Source organism: Monodelphis domestica, chromosome 4, assembly GCF_027887165.1.
Source record: "Monodelphis domestica isolate mMonDom1 chromosome 4, mMonDom1.pri, whole genome shotgun sequence".
In the NCBI taxonomy this organism is placed as follows: domain Eukaryota; kingdom Metazoa; phylum Chordata; class Mammalia; order Didelphimorphia; family Didelphidae; genus Monodelphis; species Monodelphis domestica.
Genome location: NC_077230.1, coordinates 351,221,683 through 351,236,252, shown reverse-complemented (window position 1 = coordinate 351,236,252; position 14,570 = coordinate 351,221,683). Strand labels below are relative to the sequence as shown.

The window sequence follows — 14,570 nt, the reverse complement described above, 5'->3', positions numbered from 1 at the left end:
AAGAGTGGTAAGGGCTAGGCAATGGGGGTTAAGTGATTTGCCCAGGGCCACACAGCTGGGAAGTGTCTGAGACCAGATTTGAACCCAGGAACTCCCATATCTAGGGCTGATTCTGAACCATCTAGCTTCCCCCTATTGCTTTGTTTTTAAATATTTATTTATTTATTCTTTTTCTTCTCTTCTTTCCTCCCTCCCTCCCTCTTTCTATCCTTTGCTTCCTCTTTTCCTTTCTTCCTCTCTCCCTTCCTTTTATTTCTCCCTCATTTTCATTCTTCCTCCTTCCCTTATTTCCTTTCTTCCTTCATCATTCTCCCTTCCTTTCTTCTTTCCTTCCTTCCCTCCTACTTCCCATCCTCCCTCCCTTAGATGCTATAGTTTTTCATCTATCTCTGTATGCTCTATTCATGACCTTCTCAGATATCATGGATTCGGTTTTCTATGAAGATGCCTCCTAAATCTAAATATCCATCCCTAATCGATCTCCTAACCTCCAGTCTTTCAGTTCCAGGTACCTGGTGGGTATCCTCCTCTATAAAATGAGGATAATAATACTTCCCTAATACTACCAAATACTTCTCAGGGTTGTTCTGAGGATAAAAATGAGATATTTATGAAGCACTTTACAAATCTTCCTTCCTTCTCTCTTTCCTTCTTTTCATCCTCCCTTCTTTCTTTCCTTTTTTCTCCCTTCCTCCTTCTCTTCCTTCATTCCTTCATAGAGATCAACAAAAGAGAGTGAGAACTTGAGAACAGGGAATATAATTGTTCTATTTGCCCCTAAATTATTGAGACTGATTGAATTGGGTTTCGGATCTAGCATAAAGGGATAAAGCCATTGCTAATCTTGTGGAAAGGTTAAAGAGAGCCTAAACTACCAAGAATGTGAGAATTCCAAGCCAAGTATATTGAAGCAACATGTGGAGAGAGGGTAGACAGATTTAGGAATGTATGGGAGTGAATGTGTAGGTAGATCAAACCTACAAGAATACTTGACTCACAAACCCTTTCTACAAGCAGGGCTCCTATGATCCTCACCTGTTTAGTGTGAATATAAAACAGAGTTTCCAGCTAAAACAAACCTCTCACTCATCAAGAGGCATATAATTTGGTGCTGGAAAGAACTTCAGAACTCATCTAGTACAGCTTGAATTAATTAAAAGGATATTGAGTTTAGAGCCAGATGGAACTTGGGCTTAAATCTTTTTTCCTCTGATACAGGGCAGTTATGTAACTCAGCTATTTAGTAAACTTCCTGAGAGTCACTTTCATTGTGAATCTGGTACTTACAGTTGGTAGGGTTATTGTGAAGATCAAATGAGAAAATGAATGTAAAAGCCTTCGTAAACCTCAATGCACTGTCTACTATTACTATAGTATAGCAGAGGAAATTGAATTCTAGACAATCATGAGGTTCAAATGAAAAAAAAATATTTATAGGCTTTTGATGCACTCTATATATATATATATATATATATATATATATATATTAAATATAATAGGATAGCTAAGAAAAGCTAGGGAAGTCTACTATATCATGAAGATCAAAAGAGAAAAGTGATCTAAAGGACTTTGTAAATCCCAATGACATTTAGATGTTACCTTTTTTTAATCTGAGGAAATTGAGGTTCAGAATGATGTAGCAATTGCCCAAGATCACACCCCAAGTAATTCCCAAGTGTGAGATTCCAATCCCTGTCCCTCCTAATCCCTACCCCATTTCTCTTTCTGCTAAAAAATACTCTCAAATCTTTCTAGAAGTCTCATATGGCCATAGTTCTGCATCCTTACAAGGAGTGGTATGTTGGGCCCTTTAAGAATTAATGATGGGGAAGTAAAATTGTGTATTAAGAAACATTGTCTGTTGTTGCCAGACTTGGTTAGGTAAGAGAGAGAAGGCAGAACCAGAATCCCAATCCGGACTCTTGGTTATTGGGACAGATCTCTTGGTCCTTAGGACATCTCATTCATTTGCACTTTATATTTCTCTCCCAAACTGAGACGTATAAGATTGGAGAAGTTTTTGAGATTGATTGGCTCGGATAGAAGTGAGTAAGGATTAGAATGTGAGAAAGGGATATTAGAGGGAGAGACTAGATGGGAGGAACCACTGGGTATTTTTTTTCACTAAAGAAGCACTGAGAGTTTGAGCTTACCAAGTCTCCCTCCTTAGTAAGGAGGTCCCTGCACTGATCTATAGCAGAAGGTATTGAGTAATTGGCAGGGGTGAATTAAGGAGTAAAATAGTAAGATGGCTGTAGCCCATTAAACCCATCTTCCTTACAAGTTTAGAATTTTTTTCTACCATATTCTCTTGAGCCTAGTCCTGGAACGATATGACTGAGAGTGTCCGCTGCATACTGGTACGATACTTAGAAGAGTTGACCTTTGAGGAACTCAAGAAATTCAAGTTATTTCTAGAGGATTCTCCCCCTAAAGAGAAATTTCTCAGGATCCCTAGGAGTCAGATGAAAAAGGCAGATAATACTGACATGGCTGAACTCATGGTTCATCATTATGGAGAAGGGGAGGCATGGGATGTGGCTCTCATGATATGGGAGAAGATGGGCCTGAGAGAGCTGTGGGAGCAAGCAAAGAGAGAGGCCCCACAAATGGGTAAGTATGGAGAGACCTTTGCCTGTGAATATGCCTATTTTCTAACTTATTTTTCTTATTGTACCACCTCACCAAACTTATTTTCTCCTTTTTTCCATGTCATCTAATACCCAACTTCTCCTAATTTAATACTAGTTTTTGCTCATCTTAACCTCTTTCCCACCTTGTCCCTTCACCCACCATATTTTCATTTCCCTTACCTCCATTCTTTTTCTTTCTCCTATCTTAATCCTCTCTTGCATCTCTTCCTAATTCCTTCTATTACTCCCTCACTCAGCACCCCCTTCTTTTATTATTTATATATCAGGGAAAATAAAAATAAACAGAATATTAAGGAATATTAAGCTTTGGGAATGTATTAGTGGGTAGAAACCCTGGACTCCTTATTGCTCTAAAGGCCATAGGCCTTGCTATGAATTCTTACTTACTAACTTAATTAATTACAAATTATAATAATTTGCTTTGTAGTTATTTATTTGTGTGCTGTCTCTCCTATTAGACTGTAAGCTCCTTGGGGACAAAGATTATCTTTTTGCCTCATTTTGTATCTCCAGCATAACACAGTGCCTGGCATGAGCAGGAAATTAATAAATATTTATTGACTGACTGATGATCTCTGGAAATGAAGGAAGATCCTTTTTCCCCAGGCATGGTCACAGGTTAAGTACTAGTTGTGACCAAAGACAAAGATGAAAGGTTGGGCCATAGAGAAAACAAGAGTCAGAGAATCTTAAGTGAACTAGGAAAGGGAAAATCAAAATGGGAATAAAAGGAAGAAAATCAGGGGACCGGATAAGCTGAGCCCCTCCTCTGAACAGAGAAGAGACTTGGGTTTAGGAGAGCAGTCCCAGGAAGAGAGTAGCCAGAATAATGGTTTGGGGGTAAGATATTCAGGTTCTATATCTGATCTATGTTGTGCTTGGAATATCAGACCACTGTAGTTCATATTGGCAAATATCCTCAGCACTGATAAGGTTGAGGTCAGAACTTCAGGTGAGTTGGGCTTGATGTTTCTACCATATGCCATTGGATCAGGAGACAGAGTCAGTGACAATGATTGAAAGGAATGGCACTCTGATGGGACCAATGGATGAGAAGCATTCCTAGAGTCAAAGTGACAACTTTACACATGTGGGCTTTAACCATAGCTCATATCCCATCTGATTCCTGGTCTTGTGATCTATCCCAGGAATTACTATACACATTTTTGAGAAAAGAGGGAAAGTTTCCCTATCTATTAGAGTGACTATTTAGAAAGGGACAATAATGTTTTTGTTCATGTAAGTTTATAACATAATATGAATCTAAGGCTGATGCTAAAATATGGAAGGGGAGATATTTCTCTAAAATTGGTGTGGGAAACATTCCTTGGAGTCTTTATTTGACCATGCATGGGCACTGCCTAGGCTTCATTTGAATGTTCCACATTTATACTTCCTCAATAGAATGGAAGCTCTTTGAAAGTAAACAGTTTGAACTTTTGCTTTTTTTTTTTTTGCCTTTTTTTTATAGCTACAGAACTTGGCAAAATGCCAGACACATAGAAATAAATGGTTGTTGTCTAACTAATCACTGTCAATATCTGGGCAGCATCCAACTTCTAATGTCAATGCTATCTCTTTTATATTGTTTTAGCATGTAGATTTAATGACTTCAATTCTATCTTCTGAGCTAAACAGGTGAGCTCATTGTTTTGAGGTGGATTGGGAGGTGTGGCACTAGGATGAGTCTTTCCTTTTCTCCCTGGGCTTCGTCTAGGTCTCTTAAGAGACCTTTCCCCTAATAGTTTCTGCCCATGTTTTTCAGAGAAACTCAGATGGAACAGCAGGTTCCTGAAAGGGAAGGACAAGAAGTCAGAGAGAAGAAAGTTGGGATTTTGGAAACATGTTGACAAACTAATGAAAAAGTGGTCAGGCCAGGACCACATGGACCAATGGAATGAAGGTATGGATCAGGAATTCAATAACGATATAAGGAAAGGGTAACTAACTAGGAGTATGGACCAATAAGTGACAACATTCAAGAAAGAGGAAATACAGTCACTGGTGGTCAAAAAGGAGAAGCTAAAAGTCAGTGGCTAGACCAGAATTCAGATAGGAAAAGCTCCCAGCAACAAGAATTGAAATCTGCCTCAGAGATTAGATTGAGAACATAAACTATGGTCTAGAAGGAAGGAGTAAGATGAATCATTTTGGAGGAACATTAAATAATCTAGATAAAGGGCATTCTACTTATTTTTTAAACTTAGGTAAGTCCTTTGTTCAGGTATGATACTAGTTGTGAAGTTATAAGAAATGAAAGTTTATTATATTATATAATTATATAGTATCACATCATCATCATTATTATTAACAAAAATTACAAAGTATTTGCTCTCAAGGAATCATTAAATTAGTGAATGTACTTAAAGCTCTTTATGAGCCATTACTCATTATGTGAATGTTAACCATTATTGCCATTATGAATGTTACTATTATGGGATCATAGTATTAACATTACGTAGTAAAAACAGTATGGAGGATGAAATCTACACTCTCTTCATTACCCCTTCACAACCAGAAAGAGGCAATCATAATTCTCTCAGACAACACTTACTGAGCCTGGCTCATAAGGCAAGGATCTATTCTGCATCCTCTCTTTTCCCTACCCTCTCTTCACTCTTCTCTAGTTTCAGGGAAGAGGATGAGAAGGATTTATTCCTAGCAAGGATATTGGGTATTTAGGCTCTTTAGTTGTAGAGGAAATATTTACCTCAGATCCATTTGGACTCCTTTATCTATTTCTAGGAATATCCAAGGACCATAAATTATTTTAAGAATGGGTTTCTGAAGGCAACTCCATTGACTTTCCAACAAACAAACAACAACAACAACAAAAAGAATGATTTTATTTTGTATATTGTAAAAAATAAAATCTTCCTCTCAGAACAAAAAAAAAAAAGATATTTGGCACAAGCACATGAAGAGTGGCCATTTTTATCAAATTATGTATCAGGCTCACAAAATAGTATTTCAATAAAAAAATGTCAGTCTAAAGAATGTCATTTCTTTTTTCTTCCATCTCTATATCCTTCTCTTACTTCCTCCTTTATTTGTTTAAGTCCTCATCTTCTGTCTTACACTAAATATTGATTCTAAAGTAATACAGTGGCTAGAACTAGACAAATGGGATGAAGTGACCTACCCAGGGTCACAGAGCTAAGAAATGTCTAAGGTCAGATTTTAACCTAGGTCCTCCCAACTCCATCTCTGGCACTCTATCCATTGTGCTACTATAAAAATTAAATTTATATTTCTAATATTTCTAAAATTATATTTCTAATAATTTCTAATAATAAAATACAAAATAAAAACCACATGCCCATGGCTGATTAGCCTATTTAAAATCCTCATACTTAGCTTACCACTATACTTGCTACATCATTACAAGGAAGAGAAGAGAGCATGGGAGGTGTTACGGCCAGTTAAATACAAATTGTGATCTTGCTAACATGAAGACTCAGGAGAGATTATAGGGAATTCTGGGAAATACCAAGGACTTCTGGGGATTGAAGTCTAGGGTTCAAAATTTCCATTTATACATACACCCCTGTGATCCTGTTGGGAAACCAGTTTCCCCAAAAGGATGGTGGAAACATAATCAACTTAAAGATTGCAATAATTTGTGGATAAAAGGAAAAGAGAACAAAACCAATGATTACTAGACACATTGACAAAAAGCCAGTTAGGGGGCAGTCCCCTTTGGCATAAGAGTGTACATTCAAAACAAGTGCATTCAAACCCCACACAGTTCAAATCACCACATCCCAAAGTTCACTCTGGATCTTCTGGTGTAGTGTGTGGTCTATGGAGGCATCTTCATGATGTCTTCTCCAAACAGTTCACTTTCTGGATTCTGAGAGGTAGCACATTTTTTAACCTAAAATTACTCTCAAAAGGAATTTAAACTTTGCAATTTAAAATAATAATAATTATACATTTTCCCCCTGAAGAGGGTGATTGAAAAACACAGGGATCACTTAGGGATGCATCGATGAGTTATGAGATATATGAATCAATTGGAAAGAGAAATAAAAAAAATCAAAATAATCCAAATAAAAAAGATAATTTCTGGATGAAATATAGACTATCAAAGTCTTATGTGTAAAAATTCTAAGTAAAGGAAAAATAAATCTATAACAGCTCCTTGAATCAGGGCCCAATTAAAATGATATAACCAATTATGCATTTACCCAATCAGTAGCCAAGACTACAGAAAGTTTGCCACATTATGAAAGACAGAAAAGGGACTAAATTTTCAGAAACCAGGTAGGAGTCAAATTTGAGATACTTAGTAAAATGTGGGACAAGGAAGACCTGCCTTTAATACATGTTAAACAGCCTCAACCTCAAACCCCAAACACATTCAAGTCCTCTTGTCATGGCTCAAAATTTTCATCAATCCCATCAGGATTGATTGGTCTCTTTGACCTTGTGCTCGATTGGCACTATACAGTTTAGCTTTGTGTTTCTTTGGCACTGTGCAATGGCTCTTTTTGTATTCTCTTGTCCTGGAATCAGACAAAATCCAATGTACCATAAAAGTCCCATAAAAAATTTCTAAAACAATTAATGGCATAATTTTTATAGTCTCAAGCTTTTGAGGGCATGCATTGACATTATAGCAAATATATTGTAAACTTATATTACTGCAAAATCAAAAAAAAGGTAAAGAAAATCTTAATTCTGGTGACATGTGCTTCAAATATAAAAAGGAGAGGAAAAAATAAAAAACTGAAATAGTATATTGCACATGCAAGAAAAATATAATAAAGAGTTTTTTTAAATAAAAAAGATAGCTTATAATCATTGACACACTGTGTCAGCTAAGGAAATGTAGAATATAAAGTTTCTCACCAAAAATGAAACCCATTTCCTCTTCATACCTGGCCATGATCCACTGTGAGTACAAGGCAAATGAATTTCACAAAATAACAGTTTTTTTATAAAGAACAGTAGTACAACATGTAATGCACATTCAGAAGTATCAAAATCCCCAAAGTTATAATAGCCCATTTAATGACAATAGCAAACAAAACCACTATCATATTTAACATGAGTCTGCTGTATAACATATAAAGAGAATGGATACTTGTCACAAATTTTTCAGGTGTAGCAATATTTCAACCTTGGCAAATGCATTTTTCAACAAAGTAAAACTTAATTAGGTCTAGAATATCAAGAAATCCAGATTGTTCTGGTGGAAGTAAAGTGAGCTGAAGAGTTATAAATGAGAAATGATCCCCTTTTGGGAGCCATCCTAGGGTACCATGCCCTGGGATTAACATCCCAGCTCCTTTGGTATGAGACTGTGATGTCCTATCCATTCACATTTTTATAAATGTGGGAGGTGGGGATTATAATTATATTTCACTTAAGCTACTAAAATGGACCTTACCTCCTGTTAGAGGCAGGCAAAATGATCAGTTGTTGGAAAAAATCTAAAAATCATGTCTAAAACCCCCCTTAAAATCAATTTGAGATATTTAGTTCATTAAATTTTCCAAAGGTTGTTATACAAGTGTAACCAGTTTTGATGAAGTCTATCCATCCTCTATATGACAATTTACAAAGCCAAAATAGAAAAAAAGGCTGTTTTTCATATATTGGCTTATTCAATAATGTTTGTTCAGAATAGTTATAGAGGAAAAGCAACAGAATATAACAGTAGTTAAAACCCAGTACATTAGAATGATTCAGGGTAACAGAATAGTATTGAATACATTAATATATGAACTTAAAACCAACAAAATGAAATCTTAAACAAAACAATCAGCAAAATGCAATTGAAGTCTGAAAAGCCTTAAAAATATAACCTTTTTTTTTATCTGTTGAGATTCCTTTTGTCAGTACTGTGGAATTCCCCATAGTAGAGAACATGGGTTTTAGGAATCTCAAATTGGGCAGGTTCAAATGGCAAAGAGTTGCAGGGAGATGAATTTCTCCCCTGAATCTCAGGTAAAATAACTAAAAGGATCTGTGCACTCAAAAAACATCCTTTGAAATAGGCAACACCCTGCTATGTCATAGTATATGCCATACTTGTAATCAACTTCCTGTTTGGAAAAGTCTCTTCCCTCTCCTCATTCTCCCCCCTGAGGTCCCCTGCCACATGGAGGTTAATTGTTGCCTAAGGAAAGAACACCCCAGTTTTTACCAGTTGGTTTGTGATTCCAAAGACACAGGGGCAGCTACCAGCAGCCTGGGTCCTGGGGCTGGCCTGCGGCAATCTGTCTCGGAGGCTGGAGATCAGGAGTAGAGTTGCTAGGGCTGGGGCCTGGGCTTGAAGAGCAATCTGAGTCAAGAAGTGGATGGCTGGAGGCAGGAGCAGGCAGCAGGAGTGAGCTGAATCAAGAGAGCCTTGGCAGGAGAAATGTGGCTTTAAAAAAATGATCTATGCTATCTTAAAAAAAAAATGAGAAGTTCTCATCCGATTTTGTGGATGCCATAACTGTAAAAATTAAATTATATCCCTAATAATAAAAATATTATACTTTATGATATTTATTAAGGATTATTAGAAATCAAGGAATAAAGAAGATACAAAATAAAACCAGGTGCCCATGGCTGATTAGTCCATTTAAAATCCCTGCGCTTAGCTAACCACTATACTTGCTACATCATTTCAATGGCAGAGAAGAGAGCATGGAAGGTGTTACTGCCAGTTAAATACAAATTGTGATCTCGCCAATGTGGAGACTCAGGAGAGATTATAGGGAATTCTGGGAAATACTAAGGACTTCTGGGGACTGAAGTCTAGGGTTCAAAATCTCCATCTATTCACTACACAGTCATCCCCTTCCTCATTTTCTCTCAATTGTTTTGGTCTTCCTTCTTTCCTTTCTTATTCCTAATAGTTTTTCATTGGATCCCTTAAAGAGAATATAGCTCATGGTTTACTTTCTGAATATCTTATAGCTTAGTTGAGCAAAACAGTGCATTTTTAAAGAAATTGTTTGAGTGGTTTTCTCAAATGAGACAAAGATACTTTGGGAGATTTTGAGAATAAATTGAGTTCTCATGTTCTCTAACCTTATATTCCATTTTGAACTTTAATATTTGAAATTTATATTATCTGTCTTAAAAAGACAAATCATGTTAACTTATAATGAGATACAGCTCATTTGTGGTTCTACATCTCACCATCTCCTCAGATTCCTTATTTTCTCACTTAGGGGAGTGACACTGTCCCATTTTTGGTGTTCAAAGAATTCTAGAAATCATAGGGCATACAGCGAGAAGGCACCTGGAAGATAATGCAGCCAGTTCAACAGCAACTTGTTTTCAGGTAAAGGCTTGAAAACCATGATGGATTGAATGAATTGATCAAGTTAACAAAGTAGTAAATTGCTGTCAGGATTAAATCAGTCTCCTGACTCCAAATAGAATGCTCTCACAGGAACATTTTGCTACATCTTTTCTTAAAAAAAAAAAAAGTTGGGGAGGGAGATAGAATTTCAACCATAAAATATCATTCAATAGAAACTGTTCTCATTCTTAGCTTTTTATGGCAATATGTCCATGTTCTCCCTAGCTTATCCACTTCCTCTCAATATGTAGTAGTTCTATGGGTACAAAACTCACCTTTCCTACATAGTATGGAAATATTTTCAAGGTATAAATCATATCTATGGGGGTACTATCTTCAGTATACTTTCAGATTTTCAGTCAGTTTAACTCAAGTTTAATATTCCCATTGGCTTCTATTACACTTTGAAAATGTCTTAGCATCATAATTCCTTTTTTATAAAACTCTTACTCTATTTTAATATCAACTCGAAGACAGAACAGCAAGAGCTAGGCAATTGAAGTTAAGAGATTTGCTGAGCATCACAGAACTAGGAAATGTTAGATCAGATTTGAATCCAGATACTCCCAACTCCAGACCTAGCACTCTATTCACTTTGCCACGGAGTTTCCCAAAGCAATATTCTTAATTACATCTTTCACCTATCCTTATATCTTCTTCCAAGCTCCACATCATCTCTTTGTAGAAGTATATGATTTTTTCATTTGATCTCATATTCCTGAGGAAAAACTAGAATTGTGAAAAGCCAGCATGGAACAAGAGAGGAAGAAGAAAAATAGACTAAAAAAAAGAGTAGGTCATGTTAGGATGAATGGGTAGAAGTTTATCAACTGATTTTCCAGAAAAAAAAAATGTACTCAGGATAACTTTCAAGTTTATTCTGCATTGTAATTTTTCTCCATCATATTCTTAGGGTTAGATAAATTACAAAATATTAAATCAAGCCTTAATTTGTAGCCATTTGCCAGTTTCCAGTGGGAGCTGGTTCCAGCACACCCCTGAAGTCAGGTATATACTGATGGACAGCTTGTTAACTTAAGGAGGTAATCAGGATGAGCAAGGCTCATCCCCATGTCTCAACAAGAGTTGGATCATTTTCCTTTATTTTTTTTAGTACTTATTCATAGATGCCTGATCTTGTTTATTAGACCTGGAGGCCATATTTCCTTCTGTTGTTACTATTATCCTAATAATTCATCTGTTGATGTTCATGATATTTTTCTTTTTTGTGAAATCTTTGGTACTTTCCTTTTCCCCACTACCCTTCCCTTAGTCCCTTATTACTCACTTCCTGATTTCTTCCCCTTTGGTTGTGGTTTCCTTTGGGGCTTGATCTCAAAGAGTCTTAGTCTCCTCTCACTCAGAGGAATTCACAATTCACCAGATCATGTCTCTGCCAAATAAATATGGGATGCTCAGACATGACCCCAGTTGGATACTATGTTCTTTCCCCTAGTTTTGGTGGAGTGCTCCCAACTCATGTGACTCAACCTATTTCATTCCCTCTCTTCCTCAGTTCTCTGACCTGGCAACAGAAGTTTAGATCCTCTTTTCCCCTCAGCAACAGCAGTTTAGAACTTTGTAAAACTGTTACTTTCAGTTTTGCTGCCTCTGACAGACTTTTGCTTCTGAAAAGCTGTGACCAAGCTGATTGTTGAAGGCCAAGACAACTTCTGAAGCTTAGGGCAAGGTCTCCATAGAACTTGAAAGAGGCATGTATGAGTGGATTTTGATATATGCTTGAGTTGTGTCCTTGAATCCGGTAGTCATGCCAGTAGTGTGGGAAATGGAGGAAGGGTGTTACGTGGTCTCAGAGTCAATGACTGTCAGTTTGGGGGGGGGGGGGTAGCCTTCTTTTCTATTCTAGGTGTCCTACACACTATAGATAGCTAAAGCAGCTTCATCTTTGGTATGCAATTTCTGCTTTTGAAAGGTTTGCAAAGTCATAGGTATTGGAAAAATTGTCTAGCTGGCCATGCCCTGGATGTCTACCTATGTCAATTTTAGGAGAAATTATCACCCTGCCTCTCTAACTTTTCCCAGCATGCATCATATTTCCTCCCTACCACCCTTGCCCAAGAGAACAATTTCCCAAAGTTACAAAAGCTGAGAAACTGGTCAAAGTCAGAATCAATTATCAAAACAAAAACATTTTCCTCAGACCATACACTCCCAATCTTAGAAATTTCTGAGAAACACAGTTCCTGTTCTGCCCTCTTATACCTTTCCTGGCAGATTACTAAGCAATGTGTACTTTTACAGTAGGGAAATACTGTGAACATTCTATTTTCAAATCTACATACCTTACTTGACCAAAGAGAACTCTTTGATTTCAGAGGCTTAACCTAATGCGTGTGGGTGCTATCTGAAATCTGGCTTGTGAATGGGGCTTAGAAATTGATCTACTAGTAATATATGATGAAACCATCCTGAAAGTATTTTTTAAAAGAAAAAAAAATTAAGTTTTTTAGTTGGATGGGGGAGGGAAGACTCGGGGAAAAGAGAGGCAAAAACGTGGAAGATGGAGTGAATGAAGCAACACCAGGGGGCATAATCAGGTTAAGTGCTTACTATAAGGAAGTGATTTAGAATAATGACATTTTTTAAAAATATGCTTGACAAAGAAATTGGGCACAAAGTAGAGAAATGATGAAAAGTCCTGTAAGAGTCAATAAGTAATTAGTTCTGATTTTTATGCTATATCTAATTATAGATTAATACTATATATCATTGATAATTTTGTCATCTATAACAATAACTCATAATAATAGAGTAATAATAAAATATTATAATATTTTATATATAATAAAATAAAATAATATAAATAATAAATAATTAAAAATCTAAGATTTTTTAGATTTTCCAAAGAATTATCATCACTACACTGAGTGGCATTGTGTATTCCAAAGAATATTGATATAGGATTGGAGAGTAGAGGACATAAATTTAGATCACAAATCTGGTACTTGCTACTTAAAGCAAATCTTTTAACTTCCCTGGGATTCAGGTTTCTGCTTTGTAAAATTAAAAGGACATCTAAATATCTCAACTCCTTTTCAGTAGTAAATCCTATGACAAGGTGGATAGAAAAAAATATTATCAGCAACTTTCTTTTATAGATGAGGAACCTAAGCTCAGAAAGTTTGAATAAATTATTGAAAGTAACATAGTTTATAAGTATCAGAGATGTAATTTCAAAAAAATTATGATGAATTCAAATCCAGCATACTTTCTATTACCCTATTCTGCCCTTCTTGAACTCTTAGAATTGTATGATGGTCATGTTTTGTGTACTAAACTCCTTCAGTAATCTGGTCAGTCAGTCAATAGATATCCTTTAAGAACCCGCCATATGCCAGGTACTGTGCTAAGTGTTGAAGATAAAAAGAAAGGCAAAAGAAACCAACAGACTCCTTAGAAAAGTGGTTTTAAGTGAATAAAATAAATATATTGTGTAATTAATTTATGTATCCTAAAACTACAATTTCCAGCATCCCATGTTCATTCTCACATTACATGCTGATATAGAGAGGATATAAATTTGGTGTAGCCCTGTCTCTCTCTCTTTTTCGGTAATATCACACTGTGGAGGTGAGGTGAGAGAGAGACAGGAGAACTTGCTCACATGGTTTTAATTTTCTTAGATAATTAGATGTTTTTCTTCTATTTCCTTTTTATTTCTTCTATTTTAAGTGATTATTAATAAACTATAAAATATAATTCTTGGAGTGTTGGATATTAATTTTTAATCCTATATCATATTGAATTACAAATTTAATCCTATATCATTGAATTACAAAAATACAAATATTATTCTGAAATAAAGTGATGATCCTTTTTATTTTAGAGAACTCAAGTTTAGAACATTTGATTCTGAAAACATTAGTCTGGCCATGTCACCCTCCCTCCTTAGTCAATCAAATCCAATGACTAAAAATCTAGGATCAAATATGGAATCCTCTGTTTAGCTTCAAACCCAACATAATGTCATTAACCATTCCAAGGATCTGATGCTTTATTCCCATCTTGATCTTCACATTCTCTTCAATTCAGTAATACTAGCTTCCTTGCTGTTCATCCAACAAGATGATCTATATTCAGAATCTGAGCTGTCCCTTGTGCCTGAAATGTTCTCCCTCCTCATCTCTATCTCTGGGCTTCCTGGAGTTCTTTCAAATCCCAGCAAAAATATCACCTTCTACAAGGTTTCTTTTTTAATCTCCCTCAGCATTGGTAACTATCCTTTATTGATTATCTCCAACTTATCCTATGTAGATCATGTTGCACATAGCTGTTTGCATGGTGTCTCCCTCATTGGACTGTGAGATTTTTGAGATCAAGAATTGTTTTTGACCAATGTACCCTCCAGTGCTTAGCACAGTTCCTCGCTCCTACTAGATGTTTAATAAATATTTGTCTACTTGAATTTTAGATGAAATGAGTATTATACTTACTTAGCACTTGCTTCAGTGGGGATTACATTTGTGGCAATCATAAGAACATAGTATCATGGAATCCTAGACTAGATTTAGTTTAGCCTCTTATATAAATTGTATCAGGAAGGAATAACCACTAATCTATAACTATTTACACAGAGCCAATCTATGTTT

General features: G+C 36.0%; 1 protein-coding gene across 3 annotated transcripts in view; it reads left to right on the top strand.

Annotated features, from left to right (window-relative positions):
* The first annotated feature begins 1,501 nt into the window (after positions 1–1,501).
* LOC100018508 (NACHT, LRR and PYD domains-containing protein 3) overlaps positions 1,502–14,570 on the top strand; it is a 47,518-nt gene continuing 34,449 nt past the window's right edge. For all 3 annotated transcript variants that reach the window (XM_007491099.2, XM_007491101.2, XM_007491098.2), the window contains exons 1-2: positions 1,502–2,613; positions 4,420–4,557. In XM_007491099.2, coding sequence (XP_007491161.2) covers positions 2,334–2,613; positions 4,420–4,557 — 418 coding nt within the window. In that variant the 5' untranslated portion in view covers positions 1,502–2,333. The remainder of the gene's footprint in view (positions 2,614–4,419; positions 4,558–14,570) is intronic.